Source organism: Biomphalaria glabrata, chromosome 17 (assembly GCF_947242115.1).
Source record: "Biomphalaria glabrata chromosome 17, xgBioGlab47.1, whole genome shotgun sequence".
NCBI classification, from domain to species: Eukaryota; Metazoa; Mollusca; class Gastropoda; family Planorbidae; genus Biomphalaria; species Biomphalaria glabrata.
The window spans coordinates 4799414-4827284 of NC_074727.1; the positions used below are offsets into that span (position 1 = coordinate 4799414).

Sequence of the window (27871 nt, forward strand, 5' to 3'; positions counted from 1 at the left end):
AGATTTGGGCCTACGCATTTACAATCATGTCTTGTACAGTAAGAATGTCTATATTGAAATGCTTGCATTCGAGGGACATGTTCTGACCATGTCGGCTATTTCAGATGAGCATGATGAGCCACTAGCAGTATGTCATCAGGTCTTTACCGAAAATATCGTTTCTATTTGGATCAAACAAGTACAAACATTTTTTTTTTTGGGGGGGGGGGTAAATTTTGTTGGAGCAAATCTAATCAGTATCTATTATTAGCTCCTTAAAATTTACTGTTTCATATCCCAGTAGTCTTCGGATACACCTCAATAATAAACATTTCCACATCGAAAAAGAGCTCTTGTATCAGATATGTAAAAATATATCAATCTTACCAAGATGCTTAAATTGGTGCAAAATGAGAAAGTAGGGTATTTTTTTTATTATTTTAATTTGAAATTATATTTTTTTACTCGATAATTTTATTTGTATGCGTTTTTTTTTCCAACCACAAAAATAACACTAAAATCAAATTAACATTTTTATTTCTCAAACAAGATATATACTTTCAAATCCCATATAGCCTTATTTTACTTCGTCAGTTGCTTTATATAATCTTGGATCATAATGGATCGTATTTAGCATGCTCTGGTGTAAGCTAAAAATAAATCATGACAGAAGTGAACTACTGCAAATGTGTCGAAAAAAATATAACAATAAAGTTGCCACGTTTCTAATCACTTATCATGTTATACGTTGCCGTGGGAGTGAGGACGTTGCCAAATTAGTAAATTTCAACTTACATATTTTTTTTATCATTCTTATTTTATAATTACAAAAAAAAATATTAATGCGTCTTATTTTAATCTTGGTTATACCAATATTTAGCTATGCGTCCTCTGTTCTGGGCATAAAGAAACTGTGACAGATGAAAAATAGAAACTAGAGATTTATAGCAAACAAATATTCACATTGGACTTGAGTAACACCATATGTAAAATCACTAATTTAGGGAAGTTTCATAACAGAATACTATAAGAAGTAATAAAGTTACATGATAGATTAAATACTGGGCTATAGCTTTCAAACACAAAAGCCTAACCTAATAAAATACCCAGAAAGACACAAATGTAAATGAATATTTATTATTCCATTTGCTAGGACATATTTATGTATATATGCTCCTTCTTCCAAATAGTGTCATTGGAGTATGGAATAGTCTGGCTAAATATGCCAGGAAAGCAAAACCAATAATTTATAAAAGTTTTTTCTCTAACTAACATTCATGACTGGATTTAACACATAGATATGCATTGGACTTAATTTTCTTCTATTTGAAACGTTTGTTGTTTATAAGATAAGATAAATTAGACTATTTTAAAGATGTCTTTAGTTATAACTTGAAACACCTAGATCTGTATACTGTGACAACTTGTGATAATAAATGTATGATCTCTCGAAATCCTAGCTTGTATAGTATAGTATACACCTCGATATTATCTTAGATTCAATTTCAATCCTAAATGCTGTTAGTGAGGTCATTGAAAACAAACTCACGCGTGACATGAACACATAGAAAATTTTAAAGAAAATGAAAAACTAATATCCTCAAGAATAATCATTGTAATACAAATTTATTATTATTATTATTATTATTTAGTTATTTATTTATCATTATTAATACAAGATCAATTAGTCTAGCTTGTATTACTAATCAAAGTTGGCAACAATTGTTAGCCAACTTTTTAAAAGATGGCAGAACGCGTAACAATGTATGTTTACATGTTTGTGTTTTCGTTTCTTCATCTTTATCTCGGACAAATTGGACATGCCGAAGAGACTGATAAAGATCCAAAGGAGCCTACACCAGCATTTGTCTACAATGTAGAAACTTTTGAAGCAGCGTTGGCTAAGAATAGAATTTTTGTTATGTTTCATGCTCCGTGGTAAGAATTTGAATTTCTTTATTTCTGAGAAATCGCACTGTCACCCTGACCCTGTGTTAGTGTTACAGTGTAGTACTGTCGAGTGTCGTACTGACTAGACTTTTTAGATCATGATCAGTATTAGATCTATTATTTTATCATCTATATCTACTAGATGACTAGATCTAGAACTACAATCTATTGTCTAGATCTACTCTAGTAACTCTAGTACTACACTACTATAGTAGCTTCTTATATTAGGCACAGCTCATCAAAATCTCCTTTAAGAAACACGTCGCTTTTTTTGTTTATAATTAATTTGTTTTTATGTTTGGAGCTAAAAACGATGTTTCGGGACAGTGCATGTCCAATTTTAGATAAGTTCCTGTATTTTTGTTCCGCTTTTCCAAAGCAGATGGCAGTTTTTTTAGATTCTCGGTAACCAAGTATGTAAAGCTATTGTTTAAACCTCCCCCGGCAATTCATACCCATATAAGGGATGAAGGCTATATTATGAGCCTGTTTGATCGTAGGCTGGTGGATCTATCAAAATAAGCTTCCAAACATCTTTAGAAAGACATTCCAATCACATTCATACTGTTAGCTGTTAAATAAAATTAAAAAAGGAGGTGTTTCAATGAATAATAATGAATTAAACACATTCTCCTATAGTGCACAAGGCAAAATCGTAATAAGAAATATTATTGGGATTAATAAATCTATGATTTTTTTCAATAAATAAATGTGACCTAGATCAAGAAATCTAGAATATATAATTTATGAATGAAAGAAAAAGTGCGGGCTGCTAATTTGAAGCCAGAGACCATGCCCACTGCAGGTGATCATGCCAGGCGAGCGCTGGTGGTGAGGAGAGGTATACACTAGGCGTGTAGTGTCACAACCTATCATACAGGCAGTGGAGGGAAGGGGGAGAGAGTCATGAAAAGAATTATAAGCATCTATGGGAGGGAGGGGATGTAACAAAACGAACATCCAAATTATGAAAAGAAGAGGGTCCTTGGATGGGAATTAAAAGAAAGAGACAGAGAATACATGTAGCCTAGTTGAAAATATCATGTTTGTTGAATTATAATAATTAATTTATAGATCTATAATTATATAGAATATAGATTTATTTCTGTTTCTACACATAGATTATATAGGTAGGCATATATATATATATATATATATATATATATATATATATCTAGAGAGAGAGAGAGAGAGAGGCAATATACTATAAATACATATTGCAGAAGTGAATCTACTTCTTTTAATACAATCTAAATAATTTTTAATTAACACAGATATAATTTATTAGCAATAACATAGTGGTGTTTCTTAACGGTGCTCGATGTGTGCTGAAGGAGAAAGCACAAAAACTGCGTTTATTATAGGAGCATGAAGTGACCTGATTTATTTTAAAATAAAATCTTGACTATGGGTGGTAATTCAAAGAAACACAGCTATTTTTATAGTCCTTTAGTTGCAGAATAAGAATCTGCTTTCAGTTTTTTTGTAAGTTAAACCGTCACCAAATAAAAAAATAAAATAAAAATTTGACCTAGTTCCCGAATACATTGTGCCTAATATAAGAATCTACTATAGACTCTAGACTGACTACTGTGACTCTTAGTAAGTTGAGTCTTAGTCGACTTAGAAGTTAGACTTAGTAGTCTTAGGCTTAGGTCTTAGTCACTCTAGAATCTAGTATCTACTTATCTAGAATCCAAAGACAAAGACTCTAAATCAGTGAAAGTAGATTTATAATTTTATATAATTTACTATAAATTAGATCTAGAGTACATATGACTATGATCACTATGGCTATGATGATCTTAATGCTAACTATATCGACATATTATATATATATATATATATATATATATATATATATATATATATATATATATATATTGACAATTTAAATCAGAACTTTGTTGTTTCACTCTGCATATTAAAAGTAATATTTTTACCTAGGTGTGGTCATTGCAAAAATCTCTCCCCTACATGGGATGAACTAGCTAAAGTATACAACCAAGCTGAAGACAGTCCTTTATTTATCGGAAAAGTAAGTTTATCATTCTAATTTTTTAACATAAAACCAATAATTTGATTTCTTAATTACACCTGAGTTGCTCTAGCTGTAATGAAACCTCACAAATAATTAAAGAAACTAAAAAAATATGTTCAGAAGACATTTTTAATTGTTCCATCTTAGTCGCTTAAAATGCCTAAATATCTTTCATCTAATGACTAAATCACTTTAGGTTGACTGCACAGTCCATACTGCTCTGTGCGCTGATCATGAGGTTGTTGGCTTTCCGACATTGAAGCTTTTTGAAGCTGGGGGAAAGGCTCACAAACGTTACTCTGGCAAGAGAGATCTTTCATCCCTGAAGGCTTTTGTGCAGGAACAGGTTCTAGGCCTTGATGAAGAATTGAAGGTAATTGTACTTCTGTGCTTCTGGAAAGCATTTTAATTTTTTTATTTTTTGTTGTTGTTGTTGTTGTTTTTTTGAAATATTGTCTGTCATTGTGGAGCATTAAATCATCGTGTAAACTTTTTAGCTTATTTATTTATTTTTTTTTAATGTTTGTAAAGCTAAAGGAAGATTTTTATTATGTATGTGACCTCAGTTCCTGTGTATATATTGTCATTCTATCCTATTGCACGGTGGCTGAGTGTTAAAATGCTTGGCTTCCCAATGGGAGTCCCGGGTTCGAACCCTATTGAAGCCTAGGATTTTGAGATTTTAAAACGCCTTTCAGTCCACTCAGCTCTAATGGGTACCTGACATTAATAGGGGAAAAGTAAAGGTGGTTTGTTGTTGTGCTGGCCACATGACACCCTCATTAACCGTGAGCCACAGAAACAGATGACCTTCACATCATCTTCCCTATAGATCGCAAGGTTGAAAAGGGAAATTTACTTTTTTTTTTTTTTTTTTAACTTTCATTTGATTGAGTAGCTTTACTCTATCACACTTCTAAGTATTGAAAAAAAAAAAAAAGCTTTTAACTAAGTGCAATGTGAGTTTCAAGCCATTTTCTTAAATGAAAAATAAGCCTGTGCCCAACAGGACATGGATTTCTGTGCATTGTTTCATTAGGAAGGATGTTTCTTTTACCATTTTAGCACCCTTACGAATAGCATAATTTTGTTGTTGTTGTTTTTTTCTCCTAATAATCATAATGAAACTTGAGTGTTATTTCCTTGTGTCATTTTTATGAAATCAACTTTTCTGTCTAAACTAGGAAAGGGATGGGCCTAGCCAGCCTGTGGAAGAAAAATCTGCAGATGAGCCAGCAGTAGCCAGTCAAGTGGTCTCACTAGATGTTGACAACTTTGCTGACACTGTGGCCAAAGGATTGTTCTTTATTAAGTTTTATGCCCCATGGTGCACCCACTGTCAGACGCTGGCTCCTGTATGGGAAGAATTGGCCGGTAGTCTTAGTGACAACAAAAACATTGTCATTGCTGAGGTAAATCTACTTATGATTAAATTTTGATTAACTGATTACATTAATTTGTAATGTTTCAGTCAATGGTTTTAGTTCTCTTGGTTGATGTTGTTGTTTTTCTATCCCTCTTTTGGAATAATTAAGTTGTTGGCTGTTTTTTTTTAATTATTTCGTCACTTTTACAAGAACTTTTTCGCCAAGTCATTGAATAATCTTCACATATTAAATTTGTGTTTTTCAATCTAATAATTAACGTGTTGAATTGGGAAGTTATAAATCTTTTTTTTTTTTATTTTTTTGTGAAGAAGCAATTCCCTTAATGAAATATATTGCATTTCATGGTGATGATAGTTTAACACAATTGAATCACGATTAATGAAATTACCAAGTAAAAAAAATGCATGTTAACATTGACATTTTTTAATGGTTTATGGTGCAGGGGAGGTTAATTTGGAATTATTTTTTCATAAAAAAAATATGTGGTGAGGCTGAAAACAGCTTTTACTTGTCTGGGTCCAAAATTACTCAGATTCCTTGCCTCTATGATATTAGACAAACAAGTCTATTGACCTCATCACTTGTGTCATTAGGTGATTCTCCCATTTCATGAATGATATAAAAATGGGAAAAAGGGTGGGGGCTCTGGATTATTCAATAATTAGGCAGAGTAAAACAATTCTATTTCTTGTCACAGTTTGATTTGAAGGTAGGAAATGCTAGAAGCCAATATCTCTAGCGCTCATATTATGAATGTCTTGCTAATATTGTTTATTGAAATAAAGCATATATGATTCTCTTTCAAAATGTCATCATTCTCCACAGCTAGACTGTACCAGTTCAAACCTTATCTGCAAACAGTTTGGTGTCCGCGGCTACCCAACACTCTTCTGGTTCAAAGATGGTATAAATGTATGTCTTGATTTATATTATTAATATTTTATAGCTGTTTAACTTACATTATATCCTGAATTAGCTGTTTAACTTACATTATATCCTGAATTAGCTGTTTAACTTACATTATATCCTGAATTAGCTGTTTAACTTACATTATATCCTGAATTAGCTGTTTAACTTGCATTATATCCTGAATTAGCTGTTTAACTTACATTATATCCTGAATTAGCTGTTTAACTTAAGATTATATTGTTTCCTCTGAAAAAAAAATGTTGAAAGTTGCATTTTATTTAAAAAATTATTCTGGAATCATTAACAATCTTCTTTTTGGCATTTACCTAAGCTGCGTCTTAGATTTAGTCTCTGTTCAAGATTGCTTTTTTAATTGCAAAGTAAGATGATTTAGTGAGCCGAATGTATTTAAACAGTGTTGAGTTAAATTTGATATATGTTTCAAAGGAAGGAGTGCTTTCTATTTCAGTGCTTTTGATAGAAAAATGTATCCAATTAAATTATTAGGAGGTCTATTGCATTTACAAATACTTGCCATATCTTTCCGATCAGAAGATTTTTTTTTTTACCTTTAAAGTGTATAGGAAAATTACTTGTGCGTGTTGGGTTTTATTTTACATTTACGTGCGAAAGTGTCTAACATCATCTCACTGTTGGCCAGAGATTGCTGAGGTGGCACTAGATCCACATCTAAAAAGTGTTATTACTGGGTTTTGTGTTGTTGTTTTTTTGTAGAAAGTTAGCAGTCTCCTACCTACATGCAAGGTTATAACAGGAGTTTAGTGTGCATTGCAGATAGTTGTTAATACTGCTCTTGAACTTACATTGAAGAAGTGTACTCACTTGTGATTGTGGTATTGTTAATATTAAATATTTTAGCCTACATATTGTTTCGGAATTTTTCTTTCTTTTTGAAACCCTGTACATATAATGGAGCAAACAAACAAAAATTTGGTTTATTAAAGCTTCTGATTGTGCAGCTGTTGCCTGAAAATTATTGATTTAGGCTTACTTTTTTTTTTTGGCAGCACATGACAGCATGTGTCACTTAAAATCATTTATTGTCTAATTTCTAAGTTTCGTTACATTGTTACATATAAATTTAAATAAAACTTTTGTACATATAAAAGTTTATTTGATTAGAAGTTCATCCATGAAGATTTAGATTTAATTCAAAAATTTAAATCAAGATATCTGTGAAACAAAATTGACTTGGCAAAGGTTGAAATTTCTATGTCAGCGTTTTGTTGGAATTTGTTGGGCGTCTGTATCTTTTAAGCAACTCTTTGATTAAATGGCATTCTTAATTGTTACTTATGTCATTAAGCTTTGAATCATGCACTATTTTTTTTTCAGATATTCAATTCAATCTGTATTGCAATATTTAAAAAAGAACAACTTAAAATATAATTTATGTATAAAAAAAGTAATATCTAAAACTAACATCCATGACCATAGCCAAAGTTTTAACAGAAATTTGTTAGCATGGCTAAGGTGGCTCACTTCAGAGTTTCTTGTTTTATCTGGATCATAATCTTATGTATTACTTCTTTTGTCTACAAGTATTTACTTATATTTATTGTGGTAACCTTAAAAGTTCAGAACTCAACTTGCTTATATTGCATTCTTTTTCTTCTTTTCACAAGATGTATCATAAGCTATGTTGCTTGGTGTGAGCTCTCATGAAGCCTACTAGCACCTTTTATTATTGTTTTCAGCAAACTACTTTTATTCTCCTGCCTTTTTTTTTTCCCCACTCAAGGTCAGAGCACTTATATTTGAAGTCTCAGTCTCATAGCTAAGAAAAAAAACCACTGCACCCAACCAGTCATTCTATTAACTAACGTGACTTGATTATAAAATCTGCAATTCAATATTCTAAATTTTGACTTTTTTTTTTGTTTGAGAACAGACAGATCAGTTCCAGTCGCCACGTACACTTGAAAACCTGAAATCTTTTGTTCAGAATAAGCTGTCATCAGAACTCAGTCTTCAGCACGGAGAGGATGACCAGAAAATTCCAGAAGAAGGGAATGATGTCCCAGACCAAGTAAAAGATAACCCAGAGGTAAGAGAACCTTTTTATTATCTTCTCTTGTTGATTACAAAATAGGCGAATGACAGCCCTGGCCAGTTGAGAAAATAGGCTTTCCTTTCCTCTAGCATGAAGATTTGATGTCTACAGCAAAAGTAAAAGCTAGTTTCTGGCAACTTCAGGGCTCTTTCGTCGGGTCATGATTACCAAAAGTTCTTAGCTTTTTAAAATAGAAGTAGCTGTTGCATTTTAAGGTTCTCCAATGTGGCAAAATTTTTTTACTTGAAGTAACTGAGAAGTTGAAGTAACTATTTAGGAGTCCTGTAGTAGAAATTTTTTTAGAAGTGCTTGTTGTATTGTACATTTTGTTAGCGGTATAATCAAGTTGGTTTTATCATTTAATGATGGCAAACTCAATACTAAGTTTGTTATGAAAATTAGTACCAGTAATATGAATAACTGATCAGAAGAAAACAAACTTGTATCGCATACAACCCATGGCTCATTTGTCATGTATTATATAACATTCTCCTGCAGGGCACAGTTTCTGATTTAAAAGATGAAACATTTAAGTCTCAAATAAGCACTGGCCTTGTGTTTGTCAAATTTTTTGCACCTTGGTGAGTTTGTTTGTTTGTTCTTTTGTGCCACTTTGATCTGTTAAAATAAAATACTAGACCAACACTGTCAAGTTTTGACATTTAAAAAAAAATGGTATTGCAATGAATTTTTAATCAATATTTAAATGATTTTAAAAAAAAAAAAGGAGGCTTCTATTTGATACTTGCTAGTCTATGAAGCAGTACAGCTCAACTGTAATAATAATAAGTAAAAAGACTTGTCATATAGCCAGCACTTGGACCAGCAGCAGCTTTTATGTTTCCAGCAATTGTTAGACCTGTGGACTCTAAAATTCCTGGATAAAACATTACAGCCTTGATGAAAATTCAAAGTCCAGAGTCTTGGTTAGCTATACCGTTAGGTCACTTTTCAGAAAACCTGCCTATTTATTTCTCCTTAATTGATGACCTTTTTGTTGACTATCTATCGAAACACAAAACCATTTCAAAGATGTAGCAACACTTTTCAAAACTACACAGCAGTTAGCATATTTTTTTAGACTGACACACGGGTCAAACTTTTCTAAATCTATGAAAACCAAATTTATTTCATTTCACAGGTGCGGCCACTGTAAGCGTTTGGCACCAGCCTGGGAAGATTTAGCCAAGCTGATGGCTGGGCAGCCAGTAATTATAGCTAAGGTTGATTGTACACAGCATAAAGCTATCTGTGATGAAAATGAGGTAAGTTCCAAGTCGTTCTTTGAAATCATGTCTTGGGTTAAAACACGTCGAAAGACTAATTTTTTGTTTTCCATGACATCAAGTGCGATTGTTTCGTAAGTTTATATCTCTATTTGACCATTGCTTGAGAAGTAGCCAAACAAAAGTTGGACTAGAAAAACCATGAATGAAAACACTGAAACGTGAACAATTTCAGTATCTCTCATCAATGGTACTTGCTCTAACTTTGATCTTAAAAGAAAATAAGTTTTATACTGAGGATTGCTGTTGAAAACTTAAAAGTGGTATGGTAATCTGCAGTATTACTTGTAGTGCCTGTCAGTTTTATAACAGGCACAAAACCATACAGTGACTAATTAAATGGCTACTGCATGATTCAGCTAAGAGTAGAGCTTCTTAGTCACCTGAAGAGGTATATTCTCTTTCACATCCTGGAGTTTTTACGTTATTCAATCACTGTAGCCTTTTGTCAGTCATGGTATTAATAATTAGGTATAAAATAAAAAAAAATAAAAACACTATATTTGGTATTAATAAACATGGACTATTGTTCCTAAATTATTTGTAATGTAAACTGTATCTGAGACCCACATTTAAAACAAATGTTGGAGAAATTATTTCCTTTTTATAATTTTTATTCTGGCTAATCTATTTAATTTATGATCTCATTTTGTGTTCACCAGGTACGAGGTTACCCAACATTAAAACTCTTCAGAGATGGACAACTGGTAAAGGAGTACAGAGGGGGCAGGACAGTGGAAGATTTGTCCAGTTTTGTCAAGAAAGAGCTGGAGATACATGATGAACTTTAGGACCTGGTCTGTCTGACATGGAAGTAGATGTTGCCTCGTGCTGCGTGGGTCATGACACAATATGCAGAGCTTCTTTGTGAATGTGCTGAAAATGTGTTCTTGTACGGTACTTGTGTCATTTTGCATGCTGCCAACTATAGATTCTTAGTGAGTATCAGCAATCTGCTTGATATAAATAATTCCAAGACTAGTTACTATATAAAATTATAAGATGTTAATGTTGTTTTGTTTTGTTGTTTTTTTTTGACTGATCTAGAATCTGAAAATATTGAGTGCGTTATTGTAAACTTCTAGTTGACACAAGCCTGTATAATTTTAGATGTTTCTCACCCACTGTTCTTGTATTTTTTTTTTTTATTATCAGCATATCATAATACAATAACCCATCAAAATGGCAAAGTTCCCTTCCCTCGCCACCTGTTATTGAAGGCATTTCTTCCAAGCTAATGCAGCTCTTTTCTTGAGATTTAAATGCTGTGAGCTTGGGATTTGGTCACCATTTTAAATTTGTTTGTGTACATCATCTAATTATTCATGAACAAAGCATAATTTTTTTATTATTATTATTATTTTGAGTTGTGTGAATATTAATATTTTAAATAAGGTCGCCTTTTTTTTTTTTTTCAATCAACACTAAGCCAGAATGTACACTATTTATTGAGCCGAGTGAATGGCTCATCCCAAGCAGATTGTTATACAATCAACGAAGACAATGATATAATTGAAGTCCATCTTTCATGTTGATGTCATTGAGTGAATTATTATGAACAAATAATTGCTCTCCCTTTAGCGTTTCATTTATGATTCAAACAGAAGAAAGGTGTGGAATACAAAAAAACAAATTGAGTAATATTTGAAGATGTAAAGAGCCAGAATACACAACAGGAATATTTAAAGATGTGAACTTTCAATTAAAAAAAACTAATATTAATCATTTTATCTGCGGGTTATAATGTTTTATTTTTTTTTAAATTAGTTTCTAGGTGAAACCTAACAAAACCCAAGAGTTGTCTAACTTTGAAATGGAAATGACAACCATTTTTTTTTTTTTTTTAACAATAATGGAGGTAACAACTGTTAACTGTTATTCTTACAAACGTAGCAATAAAAGTAATCTGTGCTTTGCTATTTTTAACAGTATAGCACAAATAGAGTACATGATACATTCATAAAGTCAATATATTTGATACATTTTAATTTAAAAAATCTGACATCCACTCAAGAATATTCTTACATGCTGAAGCTTCTCCGTTGTCACAGGGACATTCAGGTGACCTTGGAGTGTTCACAATATTTACGTCATTTCAGTGTTTAGATTTCTGGAACACGTTGTTGATGCTTCCCCTGTTTAATCAGTTTTATGAACAAAATGTAACTTGTGTGTAGATACTTTTTTTTTTTGTAGCTGTGTAAATAGAATAATTTGACCTTGAACTCTAGAGCACTTACTTTGAAGTTATTATTAAAAATTTTTTTATTTTTTTTTAATCTTTGTAAGTATTTCATTCAAATATTTTGTGTAATATAAGTTTTTCTTGTTTACCAGATTTTGGGAATTATCAGCTGGTATTTCATGTTCTTCTGTCTTTATTGTTACCACATGTTGTAGTCCTCTGGACAAGTGTTTCCCAAACTGTGTTCCTCAGAACACTAGGATTTCGTGAGGCCTGACTAGATGTTCCACGAGCCATTGGAGTAATTAACTAGTAGGCCTCTAGGACAATCGATTTCACAGAAAATGCAGAGCCTCTAGGAGAATTAATTTCACAGAAAATGCAGAGCTTCTAGGAGAATCTATTTCGCAGAACAGAAAAATTTATTTTATTAGCTACTCTCTGCAACGGGAAAAAATTCTATAACAACACACTATGAACTTTGAACTGCTCCAGAATTTCATTGGAAACAAAGATATGCCTACGAAGATCAACCATTAAATGATTTCTGGTCCAAAAGTAGCCTACCACAATATTGTAGAACAAATTACGAATATTTTACTTCCTTGTTCCTAAAATCTATTTGTGCAAAGCAGCACTTTGTAGTTTAATTATTTGTTTGACACTGCCCCAGATATTGGAAATCAACTTATCAATATGGTTATGTTCTTCAAAGACTCAATACCATTATCCCCCATCAAAGTCACTAAACCTTAATTTGCCTAATGCTTATGTCTGTCTTTTAATAAGGGAAGATAAACAATAATGCAAAATTTCAAATGTGGTTTAATTATTATTATTTTTTATATAAACAAATAGTCTTCTGCACAATTCTCAGACTCAAAAGACAAAGATTTACTGTATAGAAAATATATGTTTTTCGTATTTTCTGCACAATTCTCAGAATGTGTGAAGTGTTTGGTTAAAGAAACACTGGTCTAGACTAATTCTTTAGGGTTAGTCTGCAGTAGAAGTTCTTCTAGAGTGCACTGCTAGGGGTGAAACAAAAAATGTATCAAAGAAACTCATTAAAAACATATTCAACTTCATTGTTAAAGAGTTTATTTCAAGGTCAATGTTCTATCTTTCACTATTCTAAAGTTATTTGAAAAACTATAAGAATTTGCCTTGTTTGTTTTTCATGATATAAACCAGTATTTTATCATAACGTGTTTATATTTTTAGTCGAATTTAATGTATTTGCTGTATTTGCTTAATCAGTATATGAATTGTTTCCTTTTGTACAGATTATGTAATGACACTACATTAATGATGTTGTTGAGATGTCAGCCAGTCAATTAATATGCAGGTGTTTTTGCTCTACATTCTTCTGTCACTGTAGTTTGATTGACCTATGAACTTGTGTACCAACTGTCCTTTGAATGGATGTGTGTTTGTGTTTTTTTCCATCGTTCACACTATGACAGCATTGCAGGGTTCTTTCAATACTAGAGGGTTTGTTTTTTGTTGTTTTTTTTTAACTTTCAAAGTCATGGGTGATTTGATGTGAAACTTTTTGATGTTTAGAGAACTCTTAACTCTGTGTGAAGAGGTTGTTTGAAAGTGAAACCACATTACTCATACATTTTTTTTTGTTTTTTTCTTGGGCCACAGTAAAAGAAACTTTTTTAAATGTAAACTAAGTCTCTGTTATATTTTTTTTTTTTTTTTTTTTTTTGTAAGGTGAAAGGTGGTTAGCTTTAGAGAGGTTACACCCCCCCCCCCCCCCCCCCAAGAAATGTATTAAAGACCAGCTTGCTTTAACTGACATCCAAGAGAGCACATGACAGCAGGCGGCTTCCAAATGAGACAGCTGGAGGGTTCTTACCAAGGGTACACATTTAAGAACTAAAAGAAATTCTACTGCCGAGAATAGACATAGACAGCGATAAGAGAACCTAAATCGACCACCGACAGACAACAGTTGTATTATTTTATAAACATATGTTGTACGCCATACATTCTATGTATTTTGAAATCTCAAACGAGTGTTACCCCACCTGGGTGTAGGCCTAACTATAGAGGGGAAACACTTCCTTGGTATAGCAATATTAAAATTATTGAATTTAAGGATAAATACAGGTATGTTGAATTCTTCTTTCGTATCCGTCAAAAATGTGTCCTCACATAACGCTTGCTGCGTCTGCTTAAAGAGTTACTGGTTGCCTGCTTCAAGACTTTATTTTGAATTTTAAAAAAATCAAGTTGACAAGGGGAAGCAACAGGTGTTTTTGAGTACTCTTGTGTATAAAGAGTTATCTTTCTTATTATGTACTCCTCTGATGTTTTTATCATAGACTTATATATAAGTCTATGTCTAGGATAATAAATCTTTTCTGTCTTAGAAAAGTAATGATCTTTAGTTTTCAAAGTTTAGAAATAATGCAAAATCATTTCTCGGATTTTCTTTAGAATGTGTTATTATTCACAGTATTTTCACATAATTATATGTTCACGCAAATATATGAAACAAAGTTATTTCCTTTTAGTTTCCATTGAGATAATGTTTCAAAAATCCTAGCACAAGAAAACAAATATTGTGTCTGCATTTACAGAAAGAGGAAACTAAGAAACAGTGAAGAAATTGTTATCGCCAATAGACAGAAATGAGTCCAGAGACTAAAAGATAGAGATAGCAGCCGGTCGACAAGTCCGTGCAGATTCAAGAAAGATGTATCCAAGCATCGTAAACATGCACTCTGTCACCCAACTTGAAATACCAACAGTCAACATAGCTGAATGTAAGTCACCCAGAGGGTCATATGTCCCACCTCCAACATGAAATACCAACAGTCAACATAGCTGAATGTAAGCCACCCAGAGGGTCATATGTCCCACCTCCAACATGAAATACCAACAGTCAACATAGCTGAATGTAAGTCACCCAGAGGGTCATATGTCCCACCTCCAACATGAAATACCAACAGTCAACATAGCTGAATGTAAGCCACCCAGAGGGTCATATGTCCCACCTCCAACATGAAATACCAACAGTCAACATAGCTGAATGTAAGCCACCCAGAGGGTCATATGTCCCACCTCCAACATGAAATACCAACAGTCAACATAGCTGAATGTAAGCCACCCAGAGGGTCATATGTCCCACCTCCAACATGAAATACCAACAGTCAACATAGCTGAATGTAAGCCACCCAGAGGGTCATATGTCCCACCTCCAACATGAAATACCAACAGTCAACATAGCTGAATGTAAGCCACCCAGAGGGTCATATGTCCCACCTCCAACATGAAATACCAACAGTCAACATAGCTGAATGTAAGCCACCCAGAGGGTCATATGTCCCACCTCCAACATGAAATACCAACAGTCAACATAGCTGAATGTTAGTCACCCAGAGGGTCATATGCCCCACCAACAACTTGAAAAACCAACAGTCAACATAGCTGAATGTTAGTCACCCAGAGGGTCATATGCCCCACCAACAACTTGAAAAACCAACAGTCAACATAGCTGAATGTTAGTCACCCAGAGGGTCATATGTCCCACCACCAACATGAAATACCAACAGTCAACATAGCTGAATGTTAGGCGCTTCCGCGCCGTGTCTTATGCAGATAGGCCTAAGTCAAACGGAGGTAACACTCAAATAACGAAACCAAATAACACAGGCTAAAGGCCAACAATATAAGATAGTCGACGCTGATAGCAAATGTCGAACAAGAAGTTAAATACACGAAAGTTTCCCTTTTTATAAAAACAAGTAATTTTCCCCGCCAAATTCCTAATCTAACTAAAACATAAAGCACAAAGGAATAAAAAAAAATGAGTGCTCCAGTGGCTTGTAAGTTGTTACTGGAAGTGAAGAATTTTCTTTGATGGAGACCAAGATGAGTGAATATGGACCAAGATTCATGTGATACACATTAATATAAGGCTTTTTTTTTTTTTAAGTTTTTTTTTTTTTCATTTTGCTTGTTTAGTAATAGGCCTACATTTAAAAAAAACGACCATCCAGATTCCCCGTTCTTTCCCCTCCCCCTCCCCACCATTTTCCCAACAGGTCCAGACAAGTGATAGGATCATAGCGTATTGAGAAAGCTAAAGGCATGAAATTGCGCTAAACTAAAACAATTGTTTAAAATATTTCTAATCGCACAGATTTATTGTTTGTCTAGATTCTAGATCTATTTAATTACAAATTTAATTGCATAACTGATCCAAACTAATTGATACACTTAATATAAGCTTTGTTTATTGTTTTTTTTTTTTAACTTTTCAACAAAGAAAATGAATGAATGCTAATTAGAATTCTAAAGCAAGCATTCAATAGTGGAAATTTTCAAGATAAAATAGCCAATGTCAAGGACACTAAATTGAATTTCTTTTTTCAACGGTAGATAACTTCAAAGCAAACTTAAGAGCGGACATTAAATAGCTTTAAATGTCACATTTGTATTTGCCCAATCAACAAATATGTAAATGTTTAGTACGAGGCTTATATCAGGTCACTCCGTCCCCGGGTACGCTCTTCTGCCTCATTGTGGCACCCGGGTGGAAACGATTACTTGAGGAAGTAATTAGGCTGAATGAATAGCAAAACTAAACTCCTGTGGGAGTGTCCAAGGGAATGCGAGAGCTTTCCCATTGCACGGAGCGGAGTTGAAAGAGAGCTTCCACGTCCCTGCCGATAATCCCTGCATCGTTCCTCAAGGGACAGTTACACTAAATGCGAGTCCTGCGCGATTAGCTTGGTACAGCATAGGAAAATGGCGGGGGTTCCCGGCGTGCTCGGCCTTCGGCCATGTATTCTAGTCCATACGCCCGGAGTGCCGGATACGTCGGAAATAGCAATGTCTTACATAGGCATTGACTTGGACCTCTTCCAGACAGAACGGTTTGTTCAAGCAGTCTTACACGCCTAGAGTTCGAAGAGCCTTCGGGCCAACGGTCACTCCGTCTGTCTGGTGCATATATTCTACACCTTACTTTGTCCACTTCCAAAATGTCGGATTAAGTTACAACTACACGTATTCATCAATTGTCCTTAGGTGCCTAGCAAAACATAAATCAATAAGACAAACAAAATAGTAATAATAATAATCTTCAAGTCTGATTATTAATGAGGAATGCAGTATTTCCCGTGGGTACGCAGCCCCAGATGTGACCTACAAATTTTGCCTCAACCAGGGCAATCCTAACCATTGTCCAATAAATTAATTGATTATTGTTAATTAATTACTTTTCTTTGATATTGTAAAATTGAATAAAATATTGCGAGATAAGGCTGAAAATATGCAATTCATTCCCTTGTATTATTTTTTTGCTTGTTTTCCTTTTCCAGTAGAACTAACGCTAGATGCCAAGCAAGTTGTCGACCCGTTCCTAGATAAGTGAATGACGTAATATATTCATTTTTTTGTTTTCCTGGCCATGGCATTACGCAAGACGAGCCAAACTAGAGCAGGAAGAAAATATTTACTTTTTCCACCAGAGTCTGTGATAAACTTTCTCCTGGCCAATATAGCAAAAGGCGACTTACCTGCCTGAGATGGCATGCATGGTAAATTACTCCGAGCGCAGTATCCACGAGGGCGGGCGTATTCATGGACGCGAGATGTCTTCTTCAGCCCTTGGAAACCAAAATATAATAATTTGCATTAGAAAGGGGAAAAAAAAACAACTTAATTTTTGCCATTGGCGTAGCTATGTTTGGGGGGAGGGGGGGGAGGAAGGGGTAAGGAAAACCAGTGACTTGGCAGAATTTACGTCATTGGTTAACATGCATGACTAAATGCATGACGCGTAGGACGTAATCATCTTCTTTTTTGAAGTAACGTCTGTATTTTATAAGATAAGATAACATATTGCATTTCAAACAAAACAGAAAGTAACTAATAAGACAGCTCCATCTTGAACGTAGTCCTATGTAGAGACACATGGGAAATGATAATATATACAAGATATTTTGACCTTTACCTATCCCTTAGTCTGCTGGACCGTTGGGGCACCACGCAAGATTCTCCATTCCTCTCTGTGCTTAGCCCTAGTTAGAACCTCATTCAATGGCAGGCCCGCCCATTCTTTTATGTTGTCCTCCCATCGCGTTCTCTGCCTCTTCTTCTTTTTCCTGGTACTGTTCCCTGAAGGAAGGTCTTAGCGAGCCCTGAAGATCTTGTGATATGGCCTAAGATTTTTAGCTTGCGTTTTTTAACGATAGTTACCAGGTTATCGTGGAGTCCAATCGCTGTAGTCACCCTGTCTCTAATCTCTTGGTTTGAGATGCGGTCTTTGAATGTGATACCTAGGATCCTTCTGAAGCATCTCAATTCCATTGCTAGGATTCTCCTCTCTAGCTCTGCAGTCAGCGTCCAAGACTCACAAGCATATAAAAATGTGGCCATGACCAGGGAGCGCATCAGTTTGATTTCGGTGCCGAGGGCTAAGCCTTTGTCTTTCCATATTATTTTAAGTTTAGAAAGGGCTGCTGTGGACTGTGCTATTCGGGCCAATAGTTCAGGTTTCGTTCCCTCATCTGAGACAATAACTCCAAGGTATTTGAAGCTGCTAACACTAGTCAGCTTTTGACGTTCGATACTGATGCCCCTTTTAAAGCCCTGTTGGCTATTGGTCATAATTTTTTTTTCGACATTAATTTGCATACCATATGCTGCGGAAGTCTTGTCGATGCGCATCACCAAGTTAGCTAGTTCTTCTTCTGTCCCTGCTAGGTCATCAATGTCATATGCCAAGCGCAAGTTAGTAATTCTTCTTCCTCCAATGCTTACAGTACCGCATAGCCCTCGAGAGCATCTTCCATTATCCTTTCGAGATATAGAAAGTGTTGGTGAAATTTCACTTCATTTCTGCCTCACGTCTCTCGCTTCTCTCTTGAACTTGCATACCGGTATTTGTGAACTTGCATTACGACAGACCTCCTTGTGATTTTATCAGAATTTCTTCAGCCTACACAACCAAACCATCCGCCCTTTTTTCCTCATGGTTACATCAGAAACAAGCGCATACACTCCAATTCACCCCCAACCCTTATTTGCTTCTCCGATTCTCACAAATAATACTTTTTAAAAAGCTTATCTAAGGAGAAGAACTATATATTTATAGCCATATCTATCAGTACTGTAAGATTTCTTTCCCTTAATCAATACCAAACTAAATTTATTAATTACCACTACTTAGTTAAAAAAAAAATTTTTATTGATTATTACTTTGTTTGAAACAAATTAAGGGTTACTATACCTCACTCTTCTTTTTGAATCCAAAGGCATTATTTAACCAATATTTTAACTATCGCGTTTAAATTATAAATATCTCCGGAGAAATAATGTGCCGTGTATAAAAATAAAACCTTGGATGACATTATTCTTAAAATGCAGTTAGAAAATACTTTTAAATAGAAAAATCTAAAAAATTCACCACTGCACCTTGTACCAAGAGTTTATGGCCAGGCTCAATCTCTACGTGCTTCAAGTCATGAGCTCTTTCTGAGAACCCGGCGCCCTTTGGAGAAAATGGGGGCTCAGAAAGATGTCATGAAGGTGAGCAGCACTTTAAGATTCAGACGGATGAACATTCCCGCTGACAAATGGAGACATTTTAATCACTTTTTTTTCGTTCTTTATGGTCTTTGAACATAGTCTAAGACTCTGATTGGTCCAAATAATTGTCTATATCACATGATATCACGTGACATTTATCCACCGAGCTGTATATATATGGAGATAATTGGTTGATAATTTAACCATTAGAATTGAGGCTTGGTGGGTCCAAGCTTCAGTTTTTTAAATCATGTTCCACCCTTTGCTATGACAAATATTACGAGTTACGTTGTCTCATATTTTCCAAGCTTGTATCAAATCACGCTGTTAGCTATTTTAATATTTTGGGTTTTGGCACATCAACACAATTTAGGCCATGTCGTGCCCATAGTACCTCTGTGGTCATTTCCCCTTTGTAGCTCAAGAGCTAAATGTCATACAGCTAAGTTATTAAAAATAAGATCCATTCATAGCGCTAATATTAAAAATAGTAAACATTTATATGATTTAATAAAAATCTGTTGTGAATATGTATATATTTACAAGTACTTTGCCCAATCTCAAATCAATTTTCGTAGTCAACCCCACCTGCCGGATAAAGCCCAGTATTTTTTAAGTTTGACATAATCTTACAATGTTTTTAAGCTGTCTACTCCAAAATACATCCCTCTAATATGCTGGTATCCGGGGCAATCAAGGAGGACACTCTGTCAGTACAATTTTTGTACACTTCATTTCTCCCAAATCCCAATCTCGGATCAAGTTAAAACTTTGCACAATTATTCATTAAACCTGACAAGATATAAATTAATCATGTGATTAATTATTTTGTTTGATTTTGTAATAAGGGGAATAAATGCTACTTAATGAGAGATGTGTATATATGGATCTAGTCCCCTTATTAAGTTTCGACACGTTTTACTCTCCCACTTCCCATTCCAGGATTAAGTTGAAATTTTGCATAATTATTCATTATCGATAATAAACAATTCAATCCAAAAATTAACTAATTAGTTAATCATTTAGTACTAATTAATTAATTGTGTTTTATATACCAGAAAGGGAAACAAATCTTTAGATAAATACTTAGCGGTTCTTTCCCTTAGATAAGCTTTTGCTGTTTTTTTTTTGTTTCTTTTTAAAGTATACTTTTTTTCTTTTAAACCTATCTCCTTAAGCCATGAGTTTACTCATTCATTACAACTTCATTCTTCGACTCACAAAAACCAACCACTCTCTGTCTCTGTCTCTCTCTCTGTCTCTCTCTCTGTTTCTCTCTATCTGTCTCTGTGTGTCTCTCTCTGTCTCTCTCGCACACTCTCACTTACATACACACACGCACACACACACACACACACACTATGCTGAATAGTGACCTGTTGCATTATGGAAATTACTTGACTTTGGAAAAATGATCATTATACAGTGAACATGTTGATATTGACATCTGGCCTGTGCATGCTAACAAAATAAACATATCTTTGGGTTTATTTTACACTGGAAGGGGGTAAAGTCCAACCTAGGCCTTGCTTAACAATCCGAGTCTGTATCTTTAACAAAACAAATTTTGTTTTCTTTGCTTTTTTTTTCTAAACATTTGGAAATGCATCTTCTGCCAGTGAATCCCCAATTTGTGTAAACGGCAGCAAAAATATTATTTTTTAATGCGTTCATTTTTAATTAGTTTAATTTTTAGGTATTTATTTATTAGCTAAATATTTAGACTATCCTGTTATCTGTTTATTTTAATGAAGACTTTTATTTAAATTAAGCAAACTTGAACTACTACGAATATAAAATACGTAAGCATTCTATTTCCAACTAAATAATAATGGTAGGGCAATAATAAATACATGAAGACATTTAAATTTGAGAATCCTTGATTCGGAAAAAAAAAGTGGAATCCGCGAGCTTTATGGCGACTCTTTTCTTATGACGTCATACATTTATCTGCATAGTATAAACTTTTGGTGAAAAGGTCGTTCAAAAGTACGCCTGGGTGGAATTTTTTTTAACATGCACCCCCCCCCCAAACCCCTTTATCCTCCCCAACAGTTTTTTTTTTTCGCTAACATACATCATCAGAACTGGGTCAAACGCATTCAAAAAGTCTTCCGAGCTATGTCAGAGCTCTGTGAACTGGGTCACTTCCGATTACAGAGCATCATTGTCTTACCTTGAACGACATCGTCTTCCAGTCTGCAAGTTTTTTTAGGTCAGTGAAGAAAGCCCTTGAAAGGTCATGGTGTGAAGGTGAAAGTACTTTAGGAAATCCCTTTTTTTTTTTTTTAACACATTAAATGTGAGAAGAATCGTCTCGCTGTTGAATCTAGAGACATAAAAATATAGATTTTGTCAACGAAAGATTACTTTCCATCGTAATTTTTGATAATACGATAGTAAGCACAATAATCGTAAAGAGTTTTATGTATTTGCTTTTCAGCCAAAAAGAAAACCTCAAATCCTCACTTTTAAGAATCTAACACGGGCTTTTTATTCTTAGATAAATCATAGTCACAGATATAAAAAAAAAAGGTACTACAAGAAAAAAAAGAGGCAATGCCCAAAAAGAGGCAAAGGCCCAAGGATTCCTAGGATGTAAACAGCTCGACAACTGAAGTCAAAAGCTAAAAAGCTGAGGTATCCTAAGAAAAAAAAAAAGGTACTATAAGTTATTTGCAATCATTTTAATTCTGATTCACGGGGAAATCGTAAAATAAAAATGGCTGACATCTCAACATCACTTTTAGTTGAAATGTTATTTTAAAAAATGATCAGTCACTTGGTGAGAATCAAACACTTCAAAAGTGGAGCTTTTTTTCCTTTTTTTTATGTTAGATTTTTTTTTTCTTATTATCAGGTAAGAGATTATTCAGATAAAACATTGGAAAATGTGTCATGCTCAGTACGTTTTTTTTTTACCCTCTGCTACAAGCCTGTGGTACTGAAATGTTCTAGAATTCCTCAACACGCTGCAATGGATTGATTTCTCGCATCACATTGTGTGTGTGTGTGTGGATTATAAGTTGTGTTCCTTCACCACCACCCATTCTTTAGTTTGTTGGACCGTTGGGGCACAACATATGATCTGCCGACCGCCTATCTCCATTCCTCTCTGTTTTTCACATTGACTAGATTCTCTTTCAGTGATTAGCCCGTCCATTCTTTCATGATGTCTTCCCATTATTTTCTCTGCCTTTTCTTCTTTTGCCTGGTTCTGTTCCCTGAAGGAAGGTCTGTTTAAGCCCTGAGGACCTCGAGATATGGCCACACAGTTTAAGTTTGCGTTTTTCTGAGCGTGGTCATCAGGTCATCGTGTGGCCTAATGGCCATAATGATCTTGCTTCGAATTTCCTCATTAGTGATGCGGTCTTTAGGTAATAGATTCTACTGCCCCTCGATGCCATGGCTAGGTTTCTCCTCTCTAAGTCTGCAGTCCAAGATTCGCCAGAAAACAATAATATCCTCATTACAATTGAGCGCACGAGTTTGATTTTAATGCTAGAAAGCCTTTGTCTTTCCAAATTGTCTTGCTGTGGACTGTGCAATTCTAGCCAGTAGGTCAGATTTGGGGTGTTTAAAATGTCTGACACTTGCCAGTTTTTTTGCCTCCAACGTGATTGTCAGGACTGAGTTCTGGTCAGCCTGGGTCTCCTGTTAACTGTAGAGGAGGAAAGGGGGGGGGGGCAATTCAGGGTGTTGACTTCGGGATTGTTTTTGTTTTGTATTGTTTTACTTTGTGAGATTTTTTTAATGGAATGTAACTCATAGTAAGATAGTGTGGTTTTTGTTCCTAGTCCAGGACAGTTGGATTTTGGTTATAGAGTTAAACTATAGACTCTAATTATTTTTGTATAGCTATTATTCAGTCATTGGATATTGAGCTGTTATATATTAATTGATACTGGATATTTCATTTGCTAGAACTGTGCCTGTATTTTAATCATACATATGTAATAAATAAGTTACTTGTCTGTGAATTGGCATTCGGAATCTTCATTGTGTCGTTAGGGTATTGTTCATGACTATGTTACATTTAGTATGCAGCATTGAAATACACATACGTATATTAGCGAAGAAAAGAACCTTAACAATGATGTTCATTTTAAATCCTTGTTCGCTATTGGTCATAATGTGTGTTTTGGGATTGATTTGCATGCCATTAGCTGCGTAAATCTTGTCTATGTGCACTATGAAGTCAGATACCTCTTCCTCTGTCCAATCCAGACCGTCTATGTCATCCGCAAAGAGCTGTTGCTTCTTTCATACAGCACCTTCGTAACATTGAATGTTACTTCAAGTATAATGCCCTATTATGCATTGGCGTGCCTATAGAGTGTAAAAGACTGACCAGCTGAAACCTCTCTCCCCCTCAGATTCACGCATACACCAGATAATTTGAACTGTGTTCTAAAGAGAAGGCCTAAGCTTCAAACATAATGGCATCGTTGATAACTGTCTTACATTTCAAATACTTTCAAAAATATGAATAGAAATCAATTACAGCCATTATTTCATTTACTTCGGAAAAATAAAACACCCAAAGAAACGTTTGCAGAGATATTTGGTATTTAGGTGAACCCCTTTGTCCATACAAGCAAATAACAAGCGTAAAAAAAAATAAAAAAATATTCCAGTGTTTTGAAGACTTTATTAACAAGGGAAGTAATATTTGGGAATATCAATCTTATCCAGTTATTTCCCTTGAGGAAGTAGGTTTCAAACTCGGATAATTCGATCTCGTTTAACTCCTTCTCTGCGTAATTATTTTTCCACGTTTCGACGGAATTCTTCATTCTGCTCATTACTATTTCACTCCCCTGTTATGATTAAGCTTCAATATTTTCTTCGTTTGTTATCAGAAAATATTTTGTTTGGTATAGAATTAAAGGGGACTGCAAGTCTCTTTTAATATAACACAAAGTAAAGTTTATAAAATTAAACATTAATTTAATTTAAGGAGGTCAAATCAACGATGGTCTCGTCAATTAGAAGAGAAAAAGTTAAACAACATTCACAATTTTATCTATAATAAATTAGCTGGCATCAAATAGAATAGTATTTGTAAGGCCTATATCTGGAAACGCTGGATTATAGCCATTTTTCATGGGGATCCTTATTATAGGAAATGTCAAGAAAATCATTTCCAAACTTTCGTAAGGAGCCCATTTTGTTAGCCCTGCTTGAAAATGAGAACCTTTGATGTCGGCTGATTGACTCTCCTCAATCGGAAGAAAGATACTTTGAAGAATTTCAGGCAACTAAAAATTTGTAGCGCTATGAAAAAACAAAAAAAAAACAGGACTAATCCACGATAGCACTAGAGTTGACTAGAGCTATACGTTTCATGAGCTTTATAATTGACCTTGAACTTGATACCTCTCTCTCTCCCTCTCTCCTTGAGTCCATTCAATGTCGTCATCTCTCCCTTGTGCATTCATCGCGAATTCATGTCACAGTAGACCACGGGAGATAACACAGCTTTTTCAACAAGATAAACCGAGTGACGTTCCTTTTTTCAAAGCTCTCCATTCATTTCGGGTAAATAAGCAAAGCGCACTTTTTTTTTTTTCCTTTTTTTTTTACTGTCTGGCGTCTGCAACTAAGAAGTGACTGTCGTCGATGCGTTTCTGCTAAATAGGCTATTATTTCAATCGCAAAAACATGGATAAGGTCCAATGCGTTCATCAAATAGTGTTTGTCCTTGACCTTTTAGTAGACTGCTGGTGTTTGCGCAGTGGGGATGTCGTTAGAGAGGGTGGTTCGTGTAAATTGTAAAAGACTCGTCTGGTAAGTAAAAAAAATATTGCATACCGCAGCTCAAATCATGAGTCAAATCGGAAGTGGGTGAAGCCTTTCCGGTCTCCTTTTCTTTCTTTAGATTATGTCATTTCGGACTGTTCATAAGATCCATAATGAATGATGATACTGATGATGTCGTTCTTGATGACTGTTAAGAAAATCAATTATTTGTTGTCGCTGATAATCAGGGCCGACAGGCATAGGCAAACTAGGCAGCTGCCTAGGGCCTTCGATTAGGTGGGGGCCTCGTATTTTATTATATCTTAAGTTGTATATCTTTTAAAAAAATTATTTTGTAAAGTATTTTCCTGTTCTAGCATAGTTCACAGAATTGATTTTAAATTTAAATTTTTTGTTTATGGGTACTAGTTTTTTTTTTTTGTACAATACCGCTATTCAAGTCAGAACTTCATGGAACCTGGATCCAGGAACCTGAGCAGCTGATCTCGAAAAAGACTCTACAGATTTTCTTATAAATTTAACAGTTGATGTTAACTCGCTGAGTTGAAAATTACTAGCTCGTTGGCCACATGGGGAAAACTCTATGGTTTTAGCGTTATAATTTTTTCAAAGTAAAAAATAAATAAATGTAAATTTGGTTAGAGACTAAATCTAGGTCTAGATCCAACATCGGTTTAGAATGAACTTTCGCGTTCCTGAAAGGAATATTCCGTTAGGGAATTTCTGAATGTAAGTTATTATTGATTCAAGAGTTTAATAAATTGATGTTCAGGAACATTTAGCGCATCGTCTGCTAAGCAATAGGCTAATAATACAAACATGGCGTAGTCAACCATAGTGTAGTGATTATGCGATAACTGAGAAAATGTAACGTTGCTTCATGTTTATTATCTTATCTTATATTATACAGACGTTACTTCAAAAAAAGAATGTTAACGTCCTATGTGTGCATGTTAACCAATGACTTTAACTCTGCTAAGTCACTGGTTTTCCTGGCTGGCTCAGGCAACCCAATCCATTGAAAGAATATCTAAGGTCTTTCCTAGAATACGGGCTCTCACTCTTGGACTGTTTGAAACTAAGAACCAGACGAAGGGATTCTCAAATCTATAAAGAGAACCCACTTCGTCCGGAGTGAGACATAGAACAGTCATGAGACTAGCCATTGAGGCCTTGATAGCCTCTTGACCTGCCATTTTGAGCAACAAAGTACCGGAAGGGTGGACCAAACCACCTTCCAAATCTTTCTTCTCAATTAAGAAAGTTTTTACAGACATGACTATGAGTAAAAAAAAAAAAAAAGAATGGGTGAACAAAAATTATGAAGTATTAAAATGTAGACACTAGAGAGTGTGTATATTAAATATACTAAATACTTCTCACGTGTCACTAATAATCCATAGAATATCACAAAGAACACAGTAATCCAATAACGAATACACAGAAAAACTTTTGAAAACTCTAGTAAGAGACCGTCCAGATGAACTCGACGTCTCAGCAAGACCTCCCTATAATGAATAATAGACAACTGCCTAAGTCTAAATTTCTAAGCTCTACTAAAATTGTGTAAGTAAATCTAAGATAGATTACTGGCAGATTCTAGTCAACATGATATTCTAAAGTAATAAATAGCAACGCAACCAATAAACGAATGGTATGGAGTAAACAAATAAAAACATAATTTATTGTAAAAAATCAACTTTCAAAGATTACCATAAAGTGTAACTATTAAATTTTCTTGAATATAAAAACATGTCTAATTCATAAACAGAAGCATTTTTTTTTATGCTTACTTAATTAATATATTAATTAATTATTTAAAATCAAATTCTTAAAGTTTGCAGCTCATATCACGCTATTAAGTGATATTTTTGTTATCTCTCTTACTTTCCATTACTCCTCTATATGTGCCAGGGCCGGCCTTACGCATAGGCAAACTAGGCAGCCGCCTAGGGCTTCCGATGGGTCGGTGCCTAGCACAGCACAGTAAAAATGAAAATTTTAGAGAAACAATAAGGACACTTTGATCAGATCTCAAACATAGCAATGTTCTATTGCTCTATGTTTGCTATTCTAGTTAAGTCTTTACCATGACTCAAGGTTTGTTAAGGAATGTTTAGATTTACTTATTAGACTACCAATATTAGACCTTTTGGGTGAAAATTTCGAGACCTAATTTTGAGTCTTGGGCTTACGAAAAATGGATGGCTTTAGTAGTGGTCAACGAATCGGCTAATTTGCAGAAATTAAGTCAGTCATGAACAAATAGACCGGAAGGTCAAAATTGGAACCAGTGAAATCTGCCCATGTGGAGTATCACCAGAGAATGCCGACCACGTCCTCCAAAACTGCTCTCTTTACCAAGAGGCCCGTACAAGACACTGGCCCCAAATCACCCCAATAGAAAGAAAACTATATGGAGAGCCTCCCTGATTTGGAAACCACTGCGCAGTTCATCTCATGTATTGGTCTAGTCATCTGAACGCTCCAACATAACAATGAGAACGAAGAAGAAGAAAAGAAAAGTCAGTCATGGAAAATGCTGGTCAATTCAAGCGATGCAAAGGAGAGACAGCATAGCTAATTCTGGTCATCTTAATTAGCGTAAACATATTGATTGATTTCGGCATAGATACAGATACAGATTTTAATGAATTGTGGGATTTTATTTTTTCGTTGTTTATTTTTAATTTGGAGCCACCTACTTCACTCTGCCTAGGGCCTCCGATTAGCGCTATTTCT

General features: G+C 34.6%; 1 protein-coding gene and 1 long non-coding RNA gene across 2 annotated transcripts; one reads left to right on the plus strand and one right to left on the minus strand.

Annotated features, from left to right (window-relative positions):
* Positions 1 to 1686: 1686 nt before the first annotated feature.
* Positions 1687 to 13490, plus strand: LOC106071128 (thioredoxin domain-containing protein 5-like). The gene is made up of 9 exons (XM_056015863.1): positions 1687 to 1917; positions 3877 to 3967; positions 4167 to 4343; positions 5155 to 5382; positions 6184 to 6270; positions 8180 to 8335; positions 8840 to 8922; positions 9483 to 9606; positions 10290 to 13490. Exons 1-9 carry the CDS (start codon positions 1724 to 1726, stop codon positions 10416 to 10418), a joined length of 1269 nt encoding a protein of 422 aa, XP_055871838.1. The 5' UTR covers positions 1687 to 1723; the 3' UTR covers positions 10419 to 13490.
* Positions 13491 to 17351: 3861 nt separating this feature from the next.
* Positions 17352 to 23464, minus strand: LOC129923804 (uncharacterized). Its single transcript, XR_008775753.1, has 3 exons — positions 23336 to 23464; positions 21543 to 21695; positions 17352 to 17442 (listed from the first exon to the last, which is right to left on the minus strand). It is a non-coding gene; the product is annotated as an uncharacterized LOC129923804 (long non-coding RNA).
* Between the last annotated feature and the right edge of the window lie 4407 nt (positions 23465 to 27871).

Excerpts from the sequence above, each read along its gene's own strand:
- LOC106071128 (XM_056015863.1), top strand. The coding sequence starts at position 1,724 with ATGGCAGAACGCGTAACAATGTATGTTTACATGTTTGTGTTTTCGTTT. Across the intron at positions 1,918-3,876 it reads GTTATGTTTCATGCTCCGTG|GTGTGGTCATTGCAAAAATC; the intron begins GTAAGAATTTGA and ends ATTTTTACCTAG. Across the intron at positions 5,383-6,183 it reads AAAACATTGTCATTGCTGAG|CTAGACTGTACCAGTTCAAA; the intron begins GTAAATCTACTT and ends CATTCTCCACAG.